General features: G+C 39.6%; 1 protein-coding gene across 2 annotated transcripts in view; it reads left to right on the top strand.

The window, feature by feature from the left end:
• Positions 1-17911, top strand: part of FAF1 (Fas associated factor 1) — a 241721-nt gene that overhangs the window by 213845 nt on the left and 9965 nt on the right. For both annotated transcript variants that reach the window (XM_063427802.1, XM_063427801.1), the window contains exons 16-18: positions 4716-4796; positions 4936-5013; positions 9674-9889. In XM_063427802.1, the coding sequence (XP_063283872.1) occupies positions 4716-4796; positions 4936-5013; positions 9674-9889 (375 nt within the window). The remainder of the gene's footprint in view (positions 1-4715; positions 4797-4935; positions 5014-9673; positions 9890-17911) is intronic.

Raw genomic sequence — 17911 nt, 5'->3', positions numbered from 1 at the left:
AATGCAGTTAAACCTTGTATAAAGCATCCTATTGCTTTATACAAGGTTTAACTGCATCCTATGGGGGGGGGTGGGGGGAGGGAGGTGGGTGGGTGTTCTTCTCTATGCTTCCAATCCAGAAGCATTTTATTGGCGGATTTGGTATTTCTTCAGTACTCCTCTGCGAGAAGCATCTGATTCTAAAAATATTGTACAGGTACAAATATTATCTAACAATGTTAGTAAGTTGCAATTCCTGTGGGGTACACGTAGCAATACTTTAGTTGCCAAGTATACTTTTCACCGCAGTAGAAATTATTTGCATTGTTGTCATTGGAGAGATTAAACAAGCCCAGCGCAGTTCCCTCCATGAAACAACCTGTTAAGGCAGACATGGTTAAATATAAAATCTTCTTCTTACAGCATTTTCCTACCAATAAATCATTCAGTATTTCCCCCTTACGTGGCACAGGATTTCTAACCATAACATCACAGCCACTCGCAGTTGGATAGCCCAACGACATCCACCGTCCCTTTAAATCACTGCATGCTCGTTGGTGCCTGTCCTCGTCTCTACGCTAGGAGGTCAGGGCTGCAGGTTCTTCTCCTTTCCAGCAGTGTGAGTAATTACAGGGAGTCTCACCTTCCACTTCACGCAAAGCCACCACACTAGGAAGGAAATTTACAAAAGTGTCAAACTCTGCTGACCTGATGCCGGCAACTGTTGGAAATAAACACTCGGTTCCTGATGTTTGCAGAATTTTATTGAGAGGATCATTAGGTCAGTTTCTGACATTTTCTAAACAGAGCAAGGAGCCAGCCATGCTGTCAGTCAGCGAGTGGAAGCAGACTGGTGTGATCATTACACGGCTGTCTTATTCTAACCCGATATTAACCATTTAGCATTCACTATACCAGCACTGCTTTGTGTCATAGCTAGAGGTTGTTTGTGAACATGACCGAGCAGTGATATGCCGCCGTGATATTAACCCCTTTAGCACGGAGTATGATGCTAGAGCAAAGAGTTTTATTCATTATTTATTGTCATTATGCTGAGCTGCTTATTTGCTCTATATTGGCGTCTGTTTTAATGTCCATAAGATGTTTATTTCAGCTGTAAAACTTGGCCCTGGCAGAATTTTGAACCTCACAAAGTCCGTTCTGTAGGTCTCAGGTTGGTCGTCTTAAATACAAAAATGTTATTCCAGCGGTATAAGATTAGAAATGTATTTAAAGTACTTGAGAAATGGCTCCTGTCTTTGAACTGCAGTTGCTATTCTTTTCGCTTTCTAGAGCACTGCAGTTTATCCCTCTGTAGCTAGGGTTGCCACCTGGCCAGTATTTTACTGGCACAGCTTGTAATGTGGCTGTCTGGCGGGTGCTGTTATTGCAGAAATACCAGCAATGCAAAGGCTGGTATTTTCCTTTGATATCAACCTTTATTAAATACCACATGTATACACATTGCTATATGCACATAAATAACACATTGACACACATAATATAACGACACTGACGCACACACTTTGACAAAGCATGCACACAGTGACACAAACCGTTATAGCCACTCGTTCAGACAAGACACCCTTCTATGCACATACACTTATTTAGACAGTACACACTGCTACGTGCACAGTCCGACAAAGCATAAACATGATAAGGAGTTTATTAGTGATTTAGGGAATATTTCCCCTTCCACATGTTTATTTTTCTCTTCCGTAACTTCCTGAGACGTTACATAACATCAGGTGTCTGACTCCTATGATGTCACACATATATAAGTAATTATGCAAATGAGTTATTTACTGGGCCAGATTGCCTATGTAAGACTAGCCGCATATACGTTTTAATGCTTGGTTTTTTTTTTATGTTCATATAAATTGTACAAGTTCTGTTCTCAATTTACTGCATTTTACTAAATAAACCTAAAAGTCTTGGTTTCTTTAAATCTTTATTTTTATTCATTCCCCATAAATCCATCTTTATTCTTTTCCCTTTTGTCTCTGATTCTAATCAGTAAGCTAGTGTATTATTTGTAAAAGACAAATTAACGCCTTCTCATTAAATGTGACATGAAATAAACTGAAGTCTATCTGATAAATGACAGTGTACATCTCTTCTATTTCCATCACGGTGTGGCCTCCTCCCATGTCAAATTAATTCCAGGGGTTTGTAGCGGGGCCACGCAGAGCGAGCCATGTTGCAGTTCCGTTGCCATGCAGGGGTACCCTCAGATTCCATGTTTAATTAAATGGAGAAGCCACAGGACTCTTGTAACTGTCATCTCCTGTCGAGTCCTGAACTTAGATGAAAGCAGGAACTTGATCACACAGACAACAGCACCAGTATGCCATGGCCAAATCGCTTGCATTAGAGGTGGCACAGGCTAATAATATCAGAGGAAGGTGTAAAAACGCTCCTCTTTACACACAACATTATCTGTTTTTAACAGATTCATTTGGGTTAGCTAAAATGTAGCTACAGAGTGTCAATGGTTCTCAAAGAAGGCAGAATTCTCCGCAGATTCTCGAGCTTTTTAAGCCAGCAATTGACAATAGAAAGAAACCAAGGGGTTACGTTTCCTTAGATAAATATATGGACCACATTGCTGCTTCTGTAGGTATAACAGCCCTAACAAAGTTTAAGATTAAAGTTATTTTTAATATATTTTATACAGGGCTTGAAAAAAAATGCATGCTCTACTCTGTTAGCCAGGGCTAATAGTTACTGGCCACGGCAAGCATGAAGGATCCATGGCACACTTACTAGGTTACCAAGTTTTCACTCGCCAATGGCTAGTGGGCAACTGAAAACATTGAGCCATGTTTTACATAATTAATAAAACAATTACATTACAACAATTTAAGCGACCTACTGAATATTTCATGCAAATATATTTTCCCATGATCCTCTGATGGAATGAAATATTCGGACAGTATTGTCTTTGTGTGTGGGTGATAAATTATTATTTTTTTATATACGGACTCTTAATGTTTTCCTCTCACATGTGAAGGCTTCTTTTGAGTTAGGGATTTACCAGATTGGCCTTGTTATAGAATCAGATTATCACATACTGTGTTAAGAATGTGTTTCCCAAAAAGTGATTGCTTCCTTTAAATTGATCTCCCCATCGACTGATGTAAAATCCAGTCTCAAAATAGTTCAGTATAGTCACACGGTCTACATTGTTGATGAAAGGGATTAACTTGCTGCTCTAAATTATATACTGCATGCAGTGTTGCTTTAAGTAATGTGTCAGTAATATGAAGCAGTTAATGGCTTTCCTTCATCCCTATAATTAGAGGAAATATTTAGAGGGACATTATTACTACATTTGTGTCCAGAGAGTATTGTTTTTCAACTTGTTATTTACCTAAATAGTAAAGTTTCAATCTCTTCCTTATATTTGTTGGTTTGTAAAATAATCAAGGTACTTTAAAAGAGGATATTGGTGTTTAAAGAAAAAGTTGTTTTGAGATTCAAATTATTTCTACTGTCTATCTGTAGCAAACCCCGTCCCCATTTTTTGTGTTCACCAAGATTGTCAAACTCCTGTAAGCTCCGATGTTAGACAAGAAATCTCATGATTCTCTGCCCATATATTGCACTCAAAGAATTCTGGATGTGTAGTCCACCAACCTCTGGGCAGCCAGAGTTTGACAACCTTGTTATACACCTTGTATCACTGATAACTCTACACTCCTAGACATGTGTGTGTTTCTCATAGAATAAAAGTAGGAATTGGCCGATATTGCTTTTTAGGGCCGATACGATAATCTGTGGCCTTTCAGGCCAATAGTCGATAACGGGTACAGATATATTGTTCATTTACAGATTTAAAAAAATAAACACTTTAAGATTATTACATTCATGGAGAGTTACATTTAGGGCAGATTTTGGGGATCGAATACAATAGAATTATATTTTGAATGCAGCATGTGAGTGTATAGCATATTAAGGGTTAAAATTAAATGTATCATTGCAGTGAACAGAATAATGGATAGTCTTGTGACAAATTATACCACGTGCTTATCTTGTGTTTCAGACAGGACAACTGATTTAACTGTGTCTTATAGCGTTTACCATTATTCAATGGAAGAAAACATTCTTAACTATGATGACCTACATTTACATCAAATGTTTTTGTGTTGCCTTTTGTTTGCCAACTATAACCTGTGAATAGAATGTCCCATGTGATGAGTTTTATTCCTCTGTGTGCCATTAAAATGCTCTTTCTGTTAACTTGCCTTGCAAAGTCCTAATGGGGATTGGAATGGTACACTAATCTAACTGGATCTGAGGCTGGTTAGGACTAGAATTCTATGAGGGATTGCTGAATGTAGAGAAATCTGCAGGAACACATATTTACCTATAGTGAATAGTGGCAAATCTGCAAGGAGAGCTCATTTAGAAGCCAAGTTCTGATGGCCTACTAAAGAGATGGCATAGAAAGAGCCATTGTTATTACTTTGTCTATGAATCTGTTAAACCAGTTGAGGAAGTATGGATCTGTCTTTTATTTACACATATAATAAACCAATAAAGCTAAAAATAATCAATGTATAAATGTATACAGTACATTAACTCAGTTAAACAATGATTGCTAATCAGGCAGCATCTTGGAAAAATCTGATTTAAAAAAACAAAACCAATTCATGATTCTGCACTAGTGTAAAATTTCCTTTGTATGACTGCTTTTTTTTTTTTTTTTTAAACTGGTCTATTTATGGTTTTAGGATGAACGAGAAGCTAGAGAAAATGTTAAGCGGGAGCAAGACGAAGCCTATCGCCTGTCTCTAGAAGCTGACCGTGCCAAGGTAGGTGATCCGGAGACCCGAGGCTTAAAGACACAATCTTGTCCCAAGCTTGCAGTCCAGGGGATTCACTGTAACAATACACCTGCAAAGGGGTAAATGCCAAATTCACACGGGGGATGTCTTGTTTTGTTTTTTCTAGAGAGAAGCTGCAGAAAGAGAAATGGCCGAACAGTACAGATTGGAACAGATCCGTAAAGAGCAAGAGGAGGAGAAAGAGGTATGGCTGCTGGAGTTAATGGTTCTGCTAACGCACAGGTCAAGAGAGGAGATTCAGAATTTGTTCTGAAAAATATGTTTTGAGAGCATGCACTGAATCTTAATATATGGTAAATTCAAATATATAGCTCTAGATTGTAATGGACTGTGCCTTCCAGCATCTTATGGTAGAGGGTGAATGAATGTCTTTACAGATTCCTATCACTATGATCTGTTAATTTCTAACAGTGTTTTTATGCCAGTACTGGAGTTAGGATTAATCAAGTTATCCCCATACAGTAACATTGCTGTTTTACTCCTTCCTGGCTTTCAGCACAACACTGTCAGAAATCAGAAATTGTCAATGCTGTCTTCCTCTCCATTGTTTATTTAACATATACAGAGGGCAAGACCTTGGCATGTTGGCATGTTGGCATATTTCACATGACATTCTGAGCTTTACTGTCGAAATATTTTTTTATTGGTCATATATATATATATATATTTGTGGTCGCTTAATATCGTGACTGTGAAATACCTTGTGATTGGAATTAAGTCGGTGTGGTGTGCCGGAACAGACGTAGGGGTAGGCCTGTAAAAAGGGGGCCTCCCGAAAGACTGTATAGGGAAGAGGGTGAGGTCGGTGGGTTGAACAGCGCAAGCCTCGTCAAGGTAGGAAGTGGGGAGAAGCGTTTTTATAGGAACGCTAACTCCTCCCACAAATACAGGCCTTCGGCCTTTCACATATAAAATCTACCTCTGAGATTGAACATTTCCTGATTATTTTTCGCTCTAGAAAGCACCATTGAAATGTTAATGGGATATACAGTTTGCCAGGGCTACATCATCACCCTATGGTACCATGGGCACTTCATGACTCAGACATTCCTTCTATAGTACCACTAGTGTGTCTGTGTCCTAAATGCACTATGGAGGGTTCATTCATTTGCGATGGATGCTATAGTAACTTGTGCCAGGACAGCCTGGCATATGATGTAACTATGTGTTGTGCAAAATTAAAATAGGTCACTGCCCCAGTCTCCGTGCAGTATTAATATAATCTGCCAGATGTAAGCATAGAGACACATTTATTGAAACCGGCATGCTTTTAGATATAGACATGAAATTCTAATTTCCATTTATGATCCTTGTACATTGTGCACCCACGGCGATGGCTGTTTAAATAGAGATGTTGAATGGCAAGTGTTATATCCCATAGTGTAGTACCAGGTGATCTGAGACATACGCCATACATTTCCAACTATATACTAAACATGTCCTCAGCTTTTGTGTATTGTTTTCCCCTAAACTTACAATTCTCCAATTTTGTTATAACATGATGAACTAAAGCACAGCAGTGCAGACAAATATATCACAAACTATGTAACCACAAGCTGAAATGGAATAATACTGCTTTGCAGAAATGAATTAATACACTGAAGGCTTTTTAACTTGTATAAACCTTCCATACAGTCACATATTGACATGAAGCTGCAACGGCTTTATTCTGCCAATGCATATATCTCTCTGTGTCTTTGGATCTATAGCAAGAGTACCCTTGAAAGCACACACACTTACCGTACCTCCATTTATTATGTTACCCTACCTTTCATTCTAAGAGCCAGAACACAATGGCTGTTTGGAAACTATGTCTTGCCGACATAAAAGGCGAAATCCAGTCTCCCAGTGCAGCCGGACCTCTGTTCTTTTTTCATTTTTATTTTTATACAGTGTACCGCAATGAGAATAATAAAGAGTTATTTGCTTTGCAAAACAAAAAAGATCTTTAACAATGGTGTTTATTAAAGAATGCTGCAGTTGAAGTTCAGGGATTAGCCATAATCTATTGTTGTAGAGCTGTGTTTGCTTACATAGAGGGGTTTTTGTTCGCTGATATATTTGAAATGTGGCCATTGATCTATTCACAGAGAGCCGCCTCCTTCCTTTTGTGCCGTCCACAGTTGGTTGTTCAGATGCCGGAGTTAAATGCATTGAACATCTTCTAATTGTTTTTCTAAGTTGGTCCATTGCCTCGGTATAGTTATTGTGAGCCTCTGTCCTGTGACAGCGTCATTGGGGAACTGGTTACATCGAGGGAAATAAGAATTCCTTGCACAAAGCAAAAAAAGGGACTCTAATGAGCTACTGTTTATCCTTCTGTAATATAATTGAGAGGGTGCAGTAAATAAAATAGCATCTGTTATTGCAGCCGGCAGGAAAATGTCAAAACAACGAGAAGCGGAACAGGTGCTTTCTATAACAATAGGAGGAAGAAAAAGCCGCAAGAAAGGGGGGGGCATTAAAATCCAGATAAGCTTACCCACTTCTGTTGTATTACAATCCCGAATACACAGTCCCCAAGCTGGCAATTGGATTTAGCATTTTTATTTTATTTTTTATTAAATGAACCGGTCTACAAGCAGATGGGGCTATAACACATTGCAGATTGTAGTGCAGCAATACTTCCTATCGATTCTATATTTATTGTGATGCAACTTATGCTTAACACTTTCAGATCGTTAAGCTGCTACACTCTGCTCAGCCTCTGTAGTGTTCAGTGGGTTAAGGTTCGATCTACGACCTTATTTAAAAGATCTGGAAATGAAACAGAGTGCGGTTATGTTTGTGAGTGTGGGCTTTGGGCTGGTGTTTTGAGATCTCATGCCCCCATCACTCTCGCTGCTGCACTGTGATAGAGAAACAGAGGTGCTAAGATATCAGATCTCAGTCGTGAGTAGCTCACTGAAAGGGAGCAGGTAAAAGATAATCTGTCACTAAAGCCGCCTTTTATATCATCAGGAAAAGGTGGCCTATGGAAGGTGCATGGTTAGCTGGGCTTTTACCCGCATTCAGTGAGTACAGTAAACCGTAGGAATAGCCTAAATAACGTGTGTGCTCTGTCCTGTGAGTAAGCACGCTCTTCCAGTCATTATTGGACATTGATGTACCTCGTTTACCTCTAGGGGGCCACAGGTCACATAGCACTGATGGACAGGTATATTCCAAATTTGTCAGTATAGTTTTACCCCTATTATGAGTCCAGACAAGTTCAGTTGGCCAATCATTTTCAGTATTGCAAATACACAGCTTTTGTGTTTCTACTTACCATTGTTTCACAAATATGTCCACATACATATATTAATTGTAACCATACTTCCATACTCAAACCTTGCTACAGGCAGGAAAAAAAGCAAATATACATGTAGATCGATCGATAGAGATCTATGTGTGTGTATATATAGATATATTAAAAATAACAGAAAAATAATTCTCAAAGATGTTACATTGCCGAGATCAAATACCAGAACGTGTTAGTGATTTAAACAAACAGGGAGGATCTCAGGAAAGTTTAACAGCTTTGTTTGGTTTGTCCAGTCTCACCTCTTCATCTTCAAAGGGAGGCAATCCTATCCTGAAGGGGCTGCAGCAATTATCCTTCTATTCTGAAGCCATGTTAACCTCTTTGTCATGACAATTAAATCAGCTGTCCTCGCAGGCAGCAATGTCTGATCTAATTGGGATTTGTAAAAAGGAGGATTCATTTTAATTGGTTGCATTGCAAATTGTCATTAAGCAGTTAGAATTAAACTTATTTGTCACCTGGCACTCAGGTGGGTCGACTTAACACTGTGCTGATTATCAGAAAATCTCTGACACCTGTCAAGAAATCATGGAGAAAATTGGCAAACCAGATTTTTATCAGTGATTTCCTCTAATGTACAACAAATAGGTTGTTCTAGAATTTCTCGGCCATTTGTCGTGCTAACTTCCTTACATGTCAGTACAGGTTGGCAGAATATCCCTATGGAGAGTGAGTGGAGTTTTTAAAATATTTTTAAATGTTTATCTTATTTTACGCTGTTTTTTAACGTTGCACTTTGCATTTTTTGACATAGACAAAATCAATGTATTTCTATTGGTTAAATCCACAAATACCATTTTATTTTATAATTTATTTATTTATTTTTTTGCTAAATTTAAATAAATTGCATTCTCTTTTTTTTCCTTTCAAATTAAGTTTTATGGCATTCATATAAATTATTTAGGGGGGGATTTACCCTCAAAAAACAGATGTTAAAATTATATAACCTTCATTAGGAAACTATTGTTGATATTTAAAGAAAACATTAATAAAAACAACTTGTGAGCGATATATCACACGTTTATTTTTTATGCAATGTTGCACTTGTATATACTCCTGCTAGAAGCTTACGTATTACGTAAAATAAACCCTGCTATGCTCAGGGCCAGCTCATTTTCTAAGTGTTGGCTGCTCTCAGCTAATTAGTAAATACCTGCACTGTAAAGTTATTGTCAAAGCTGAGAGCGTCCACCTTTCATAGTTGGTGATCTGCAGACCCCAAGTAAGAAGTAAAATCGCTGGAAAACACCGCATAGCGCTGTAGTGGTTATGATACCTTGAGTGTTTCTTTAGCAGTGTGTGAGATTAAATGTGTATATGATACATAGATGGTATTGTTGCTTATCTCACTGATTCTCATTATTATCAAACTCAAAGGCTGGGAATAGTCCCTGCCATATAAAGATTGACGAAGTTCTACAATTGCCAAATTAATCCAATTCGCTATAGCCAGAGCTTTCAGTGGTATAGGCAACTTGTTGGGATTTCCTGTTAAGGGTAGTCTTAATGGGCTGTGACCATCTTTCTGTTCATTTCCCAGGCTATCAGAATGTCTCTGGAGCAGTCTCTACCACCAGAGCCACAGGAGGAACACAGTGAGCCACAGAGCAAGCTGCGCATCAGAACGCCAAGTGGGGAATTCCTTGAGAGGCGCTTCTTAGGGTCCAACCCGCTGCAGGTGGTCTTGGACTTTGTAGCATCCAAGGGATACCCTTGCCACGAATTCAAGCTGCTCAGCACCTTTCCACGGAGAGACGTGAGTATTGAGTTTAAAATCAAGAAATATCTTCACTCACCAAGATACCTCCCATCATTTAGAATGGTCAGGAGGAGACTGTCTGGAGGTTGGGCTTTGAGCTAAAGTTTTGTTTGGGTGGGGGGTCAATTTAAATATGGTATATTTTTGAACAGTTTATTTCCTTTTTATTTTTATATACTTTATTTGTGACAGTCTTGTCAAGAATATAGCATACAGTGCAGGTAATGCAAAAATACAATATTGTGTATACATACAGTTTGCAGTTGGCAAAAACAGAAATTCCTGGATTCTGTGGTTATCAAGACTTATTACATTTTACATCATATAATCTCATATAATCTTATACATAAACCATACACAAGCTGATCTTATGGTGATACCGCTTACATTTTGCGGTCTGTTTCCCTGAAAGGGAATTGGACTTCCCTTCTATTTTCCATGGACCCCTGTCTTTCCTTTGGATCTTATCGTATGCAAATATAAGGGTCTGTTCCCGTTGTCCAGTCCTGGGAGTAGAGAAAAGAAAGTCAGAAAGGACAGAAAAAAAAGAGATGTAAAGATGGAGAGAGAAGAGTCCAGGTCGGCAGGGTTAGGCCTCTACAGGCCATCCGCAGTGCGTACCTAATCTTTTGGGGCAACCTCGCTGGGTGTTATCCCAGCGAAGGGGGGGAGACCCCGAGGCAGTCTATCGAATCTCATTTGGATGCCAAATTAGACTCCAGTGACCTATCCGCCTTCCTCAGTCTGCCAGATAACAGCTGCTCCTTGGTTCCTACAGTTTTTGAAATCTTTTCATGGCCCGGACCCTAGCTGTCAGGTTTTCCATGAGATAGGCCTCTTTCACGTTACTGAGTACAGCCTGTATCGGTGGTATGTCTGGCTTGAGCCATGACTGAGCTAGCGTTATCCTAGCCACTAATGTGACCTTGTGGATCAATTTTTGTTCGTTTGGTCCAGTCCTCTATAGGCCTGTTCAGTAAGTATGTCCACGGGTCCATGTCTGGCACTCTGTGGAATGCTTAAGACAATACCTCTTGTATCCCCCCTCATGCACAGAATCATTTCTAAACACATAAATTATAATCTTCAGTAGCACAGCAGGAGCCCCTTCACCAGTATGCCTTTGTTCGCCCTACGATCTTATTTCAGTGCTGATGCATTGGGATGCCCACTAACCTGATTCCTCCCTCAGACATGTCCCTACATCTCAGATTTCGAAGAGAGAGAGTTAGCAGGAACGGCCACAATTTTTCCCAACCTTTTGGGAAAGAATAATGAAAAGAATCATGAAGATGTAAAAATGGCAGACATAGTAGCTACCCACAGGCTATTTCTTACATAGACGTTTGTACCAGTTGAGGCACAGCAACTTGCTCACATAGACATTGATTGATCCCTGGGACTCATTGAATTTCACAGGATAGGTATTAGGGATATTTACAATACCTTATTCATAAACCCCCAACAATTGCTGCAGCACTGGACAATGGAGAAGGCATTCGTTAATGACACTGGACTGTGGAAGGACAGCATGATTGGAGAGAACCCTCACTACAGCTTACATGCCGGGGATATTATGTGTTAACTGTATTTAAAGCATGAAGGCTAATAATTACAGCTTGTCACTCACATCTCCTCTAATTAGCGGTTTTATTTTAATTATTTTTTGTCACTTTCATAGAAAGTTGAATAATTGTAAATATTAACAAAGCAATGGGGTTTAGAGGAAAAATGCATGAAATACTAGAACCGGGCAAATTAACAGCTGCGGAATTGCTCTGACATCCTGCAGTGTAAATCTGGATAAAGTGAATTAAGTTCTAAGTCCGTCTTTGCTGTGGCATCCTTAGAAGGACTCTATTATGAAAATGTAATCGTTTTGAGGTTTAAACTTTAATTAACCCAGTGTAATTTCCTGTTATCTAGAGGTATCTAGAGGCTGGATAGCTTCACAGATGTCCTAGAATTTATATTGCCAATGTAAGTCCAGGCAATGTGTTCTAATCACAATCCATGTCATCCTACACTACTTTCACTCTCCACTGCCTTCAGGCCAGTATTGGGAGCACTGACTTAAACTGTGAACCAGAGACCACTTAACCAAAGCTACACAGATCTTATCAGACTAGTCTAAAGTGGGATTCTTATCTCAACAGCCTTCTTCAGTTCTTTTATTTCATCCTTGTTATACTTTGGTGCACACAAGAAAAATGTCAGAGGCCAGTGCTTAATCTCACTTGATGGTTATCTTGCTCTGGGACCCTGAATAAATGAGATCATTTAATAGTAATAAACGTGGGTATTGCTTAATAAAATCATTGCGTCAAATGTAAGCTTGACAACGGGAAAAACATTAAGGATTGAATGCCAGAAAATTTATTATTAAAGTCAATCTAAATATTTACCAAATTATTCCAAATTAGATAGCGATATTCTATTGTATAAAAAAGCGGACACATTGTTGTTTTTTTTCCTCTTTTGTTGCTTAGTGTCCCTTTAAACGTTAGCCATTAATTTGCTGAATCCCTGATAGGTAAGAATTACTTTGCTCACCCCTCATGTCCCTGATAGGTAAGAATTACTTTGCTCACCCCTCATGTCCCTGATAGGTAAGAATTACTTTGCTCACCCCTCATGTCCCTGATAGGTAAGAATTACTTTGCTCACCCCTCATGTTCTACTGCAGGAACAATTGATGGACAAGGAAATAGGTGTTGGCAACACAACTGCAAAATCCAAGCCAAGTTAGACTAAGCTAAAATCACTGTTAAGTGAATAATGTCCTACATATACTTTGTCCATGGATACTGCAATTTCTGAACAGGGGAAGGGGGGGTTTGATAAAGTAATATCCTTCCCCACCCCCCAAAGATCATGTCCCTTAATGCTATGCCAGACTTGGAGAATCATCTTAGAGTTTGATGTTCTACGTCTATATGGAGATGGAGGTAGGGATGCAGGGGGTTCTGTCTGGTCGCTTCACCTGTTTCATGGGTTAAAATTCTGTGTCTTCCTACTTGTAGACGAGGAGCTTGAAACAGGGTTGAGGAAAACCTAATTTGTCAGATCGTTTTATTAATAAGCTGTTTACAAAATATTTACAAGCTGCCTACAGAACTCTATGCGGGGGGGGCTTAAAAATGACTAATACTACTGAATCTCCGAGATGTGTCTGTAATATATTCTAATCTCCTTAGAGCCACCAATAATTAAACTGGAAAGAATACAATATCTAGCAGGCCTATAATGACACGTGCTTGTTGTGTACGTAAGTGCAACGGATTAACCTCTTCACTCCCGTTGACGTCTATACACAAAAAGCTGATGTAGACATTTACACCCCTTGTATGTTTCTCACCAAGGCAATAATTGACTCCATTATTCTAGAATCAAGGTTTTTTCCCCAGCCTGTCCGACAAGTATCCTCTTAGATAAAACTGTTTTCCCACTAAATAATTTGCTTATCTTTGCATACTGACCTGAAATATAACGTTACTATTTACTTTCCAGAACCCTCATATTGTGCATATGTGATAATATGCTCTGCCAGTTAGCATTAGGAAGCAATGTAAACACAGTCTTTTCTCAGAAAAGGCAATGTTTACAATTTAGAAACTGCAGGGCCAGTCTCTTTGCACCAGATCGACTGCGTTGAGTTGTAGTGTTTCTGATGCTTAGTGTGCCTTTAACATATTCTTCCTTAGCCTGTAGAATAATGCTACAAAAGGTTCATACAGGCAGCTGCTTACAAAAAATACATATACTTATATAACAAATCTTAATGCACTTTATTCAGACTAGTGGGGTAGGGTCGATGCACCTAAAGTGTGTCTTTAATGGACTTAAAAAAATAAATAAATCATCTACTACAGATCTCTACGCAAATCTCAGTGTGATCCACTCACACTTTGCATAATGCAATCTGTGAAAGTTAATAATAACCTGGACGGTGGTGATAATATTTAAATAATAATAAAATAAATAGAAAAAAAACACAAATTCAATAAGGATAAGTTATGTTAATATCTGACATGTTAAATGTTTGTGTCTGCACAGATGTTCTATTTAGATATTCTGCTAGGAGATCTTTTAAATTCTTAAATTGATGAGTTGGACTCGAATTAAAGAACAACTACATGTATACAATTACATTTTCTGCTTTAATTTGAATTCCTCTTTAGTTATTTGCAAATTCCATAAAAGTTATAAATTGTTTTACCCACCGTCTCGCGCACAGCTTGCCTTTTAGTGAGTCTGTTCGTATATCCACCGTGTAAGTGATTCTCTATCTGCTCCTTTAGTGATTTCTGCTGTTTTTCCTTTAAAAAAACAGTTTCTGTTTTAGATGGTTTATATTGTGTGTGTTGAAATCCATCGTTTCTTGCTGCGGTAGCTGTTAGACAGTTGTTTGCTGCATAGGACGAGTAACAATCTGATATCTTAGTGAGTTTAGTGATATTCACTAGCGGTCTCAAATTGAATTTCACATTTTAAGCCATTGAATTCTCCAAGTCAGCTGAGTTTTCTCTTTGTCTATTTTGTGAAATCTACCTTGGATTCCTGACAGTATACATTCTAGTTAATAACCTCACTGATGGCAAAATGGAGGCTAAAGTAGCCATGTTGGAAGACATTTTCTAACTGGTTTGTTTTGGCCTAAATTTGCAATTCATTAGTGCAATAAAAACAATATCAAACTATTTAGAAATCCCCAGGGATAATGGTGTGATTTTCAGGGTTCGTCTAGAAGACTTGAAGCCCCCATTTCATTGCGGGGTAAAGAGAGCTTTATTATACTGCAGTTCTTGCAATCTGGCAACCCTTACAGTCTGTGAATAATTTACAAATTCTAGGTATGTCTGGTCCACATGGCCACTCTTGCTGATTTAATACCTGTGCTGCATTTCTCTACTCACTTGGAATATTACATTTACTGTCCGTCTGTTACATCAATGCAAGCCTGTGACTATCAGGCACATGCAGAGCCGGCTTAAAGTCTATGTATGTAGTGTACATGGACAGTGAGGCGGTTAGCCAATAAGTAAAGATTTTACTCCCTATGAGGCACATTCTTTAACACAAGCTCAAATACATAACACTACCCACACCTTTCACACTGTGCATATCCACACACATGTTTATTTGTGTGAAATAACTATGTAATTGTTGTGCACAGCGTGGGACATTTTGGGGAGAGGCTCTCTTAAGTGTGTAGCGGTTTGCGCTTTACACTGTAATTTTATGTTCTTCTTTCATTTTTTTTAATTATTTTAAGCTTTTGGAGTGTAGATGGTTAGAGAGCCAACAATTATAGATTTCCCAAAATGGAATTATTTTTTCCGCAATACACATCCCCCCTGTTACATATCTTTACTTTTATTATTATTTTATTATTGATATAGCACCAGCAAATTCCGTAGCGCTGTAAATGGGTGGACTAACAGACATGTATTTGTAACCAGAGAAGTTGGACGCACAGGAACAGAGGGGTTGAGGGCCCTGCTCAGCTAAATGCTAGAGGGAGTGGGGTATAGTGACACAAAGGGTAAAAGTAAGGGTAATAAAATAGATTGCTAGAAAAGTAATCCCTGAGAACTTAGTAGGTTATTTTTGACAGTTGCATGAGAGGAGTCACGGGGGGAGGGTAAATGAAAACCCGCTAACAATTTAAAAAATATGCTTTCCTGAAAAAGTGTGTTTTCAAAGATTTTTTTTGAAGGAGACTGGGTGAACGTCTAATGGAGAAGGGAAGGGAGTTTCACAGAAAAGGTGCAGTCTTGGAGACGAGCATCAGATGTGGGAGTACGGACAGAGGATAGGTGTAGGTTTTCAGAAGAGCGCAGGGACCTCAACAGGACATATTTATGTATTAGGGAGGATAGGTTGGAGCAGCATTATGTAGGGACTTGTAAGCAAGAATCTTAAATTGAGCCCTATATCTAACTGGAAGCCAATGTAGGGACTGACAGAGGTGGGAGGTGCGGGGTGGACAGGAAAATGAGCCTTGCTGCCACAGTCATTATAGATTGCGGTGGTGAAATCTGGAAACACGTAAGACCACTGAGAAGGGGATTGCAGTAGTCAAGGCGAGAAAGAACAACGGCATGGACCAGCACCTTGGCCGTGTCTGGTGTTAAATAGGGGCCGATGCGAGCTATGTTTTTGAGATGGAAGTGGCAGGATTTGGCGATCGTCTGGACATGAGGAGTGAAGGAGAGGCCGGAGTCAAAGAGAACACCTAGGCAGCGAGCCTGCGAGGTAGAGGTGATGTGGTGCCGTTGACTTGGAGAGAGACAGACACAGGAGTAGCAACACTTGAAGGAGGAAAGACCAGAAGTTCTGTTTTGGACAGGTTGAGTTTAAGGAAGTGATGAGCCATCCAGTTGGAAATCGCGGAGAGGTGAGTCAAGATGGGCGGAGAGAGATCAGGAGAGGACAGGTAGATTTGTGTGTCATCTGCATATAAATGATAATGGAAGCCAAAGGAGCTGATGAGTTTACCAAGGGAGGCAAAATAGATAAAGAACAGTAGGGGACCAAGGATAAAACCTTGGGGAACGCCAACAGAGAGCAGTTGGGGAGAAGAGGCAGAGACAGAGAAAGAAACACTGAAAAGCGTTGGGAGAGGTAGGGGGAGCACCAGGAGAGAGCAGTATCCTGTAGACCGAGATTAGATGAGAAGAAGCTGTTGATGCTCAACAGTTTCAAAGGCAGCAGAAAGATCAAGGAGAATTAGGATAGAGTAATGGCCACAAGGTTTAGCAGCGATTAAATCGTTAGATAATTTGGTCACAGCTGTTTCAATCGAGTGAAGAGCAAGGAATCCAGACTGAATCGGCTCAAGCAGGGAGTTGGATTCGAGGAAATCTGTCAATCTCGCATACACAACTCTCTCAAGGATCTTGGAGGAAAATGGCAGTGGCGATATAGGGCGGTAGTTGGGGTCAAAGTTGGGCTTTTTCAGAAAAGCGGAGGGAGTGGGGTTGGGTGATATATTGGAAAAGGAGGTAAAGAGGTTAGAGATCTCTTCCCTTGTAGAAATCTTCTCATGATATTCTGAGGTTAGGACAATTGTGTAAGGGTTATGATTATTGTTAGGGAAGTGTAGGAGTTGGGTTTTTGGGGGTAGTAAATGAGATGAAGGTTATTGTTACCCGTTGGGATTGTTTTGGATACTAACGTTTTGTGTTGGGTTAACGTAGGAGGGTAATGGTTAGTGTAGTATTACAGTAGCGTAGGGAGCAATGGCTAGTGCAGTGTTACGGTAATGTGGGGGGTAATGGTTAGTGCAGTGTTACGGTAATGTAGGGGGTAACGGTTAGTGCAGTGTTACAGTAATGTACAGGGTAATGGTTAGTGCAATGTTACGGTAGTGTAGGGGGGTAATGGTTAGTGTAGTGTTTTAGTAGTGTAGGGCGTAAAGGTTGGAGCAGTGTTACAGTAGTGTAGGGAGTAAAGGTTAGTGCGGTGTTACTGTAGTTTAGGGGGTAAAGGTTAGTGCAGTGTAACGGTAGTGTAGGGGGTAATGGATAGTGCAGTGTTACGGTAGTGTAGGGGGTAATGGTTAGTGCAGTGTTATGGTAGTGTAGGGGGTAATGGTTAGTGCAGTGTTGGGGTTAAGGGGTGGATTTTAATGTTAGGGCATCATTTATAGAGCACCTCTCCTCTGCTAGATGACCATGGAAAATAGTACGCCATCATCAGGAGTGCAGAGTTTCCATGCCGTCTGAGATTGTTGCGCTAATGCAAATGATCTTCTATTTCCACTGATGCTCTGGTACACTGCATTGTGTTGGTGTTGCGTATTGTGTTATCTCTTTTGTTTTCAATATGAACTCAACTTGTGAGCCCAACATGCAGACCTAGAAAGTGGGGACTTAAAGCTGAGAAAGCTTTGAAAACAAGTGAAACATGCATTAGCGCACTTCTTTACCAATCCAGAGGATTGTGGGGAAAAGTAAGGCCCGCTAATACATTCTCCTTGGTAGTCTGGCATCGTTTGTATCCCAAATTTCATTA

This window comes from Pelobates fuscus, chromosome 7, assembly GCF_036172605.1.
Source record: "Pelobates fuscus isolate aPelFus1 chromosome 7, aPelFus1.pri, whole genome shotgun sequence".
Taxonomy (NCBI): domain Eukaryota; kingdom Metazoa; phylum Chordata; class Amphibia; order Anura; family Pelobatidae; genus Pelobates; species Pelobates fuscus.
This window is presented reverse-complemented; position numbering and strand designations above follow the sequence as displayed.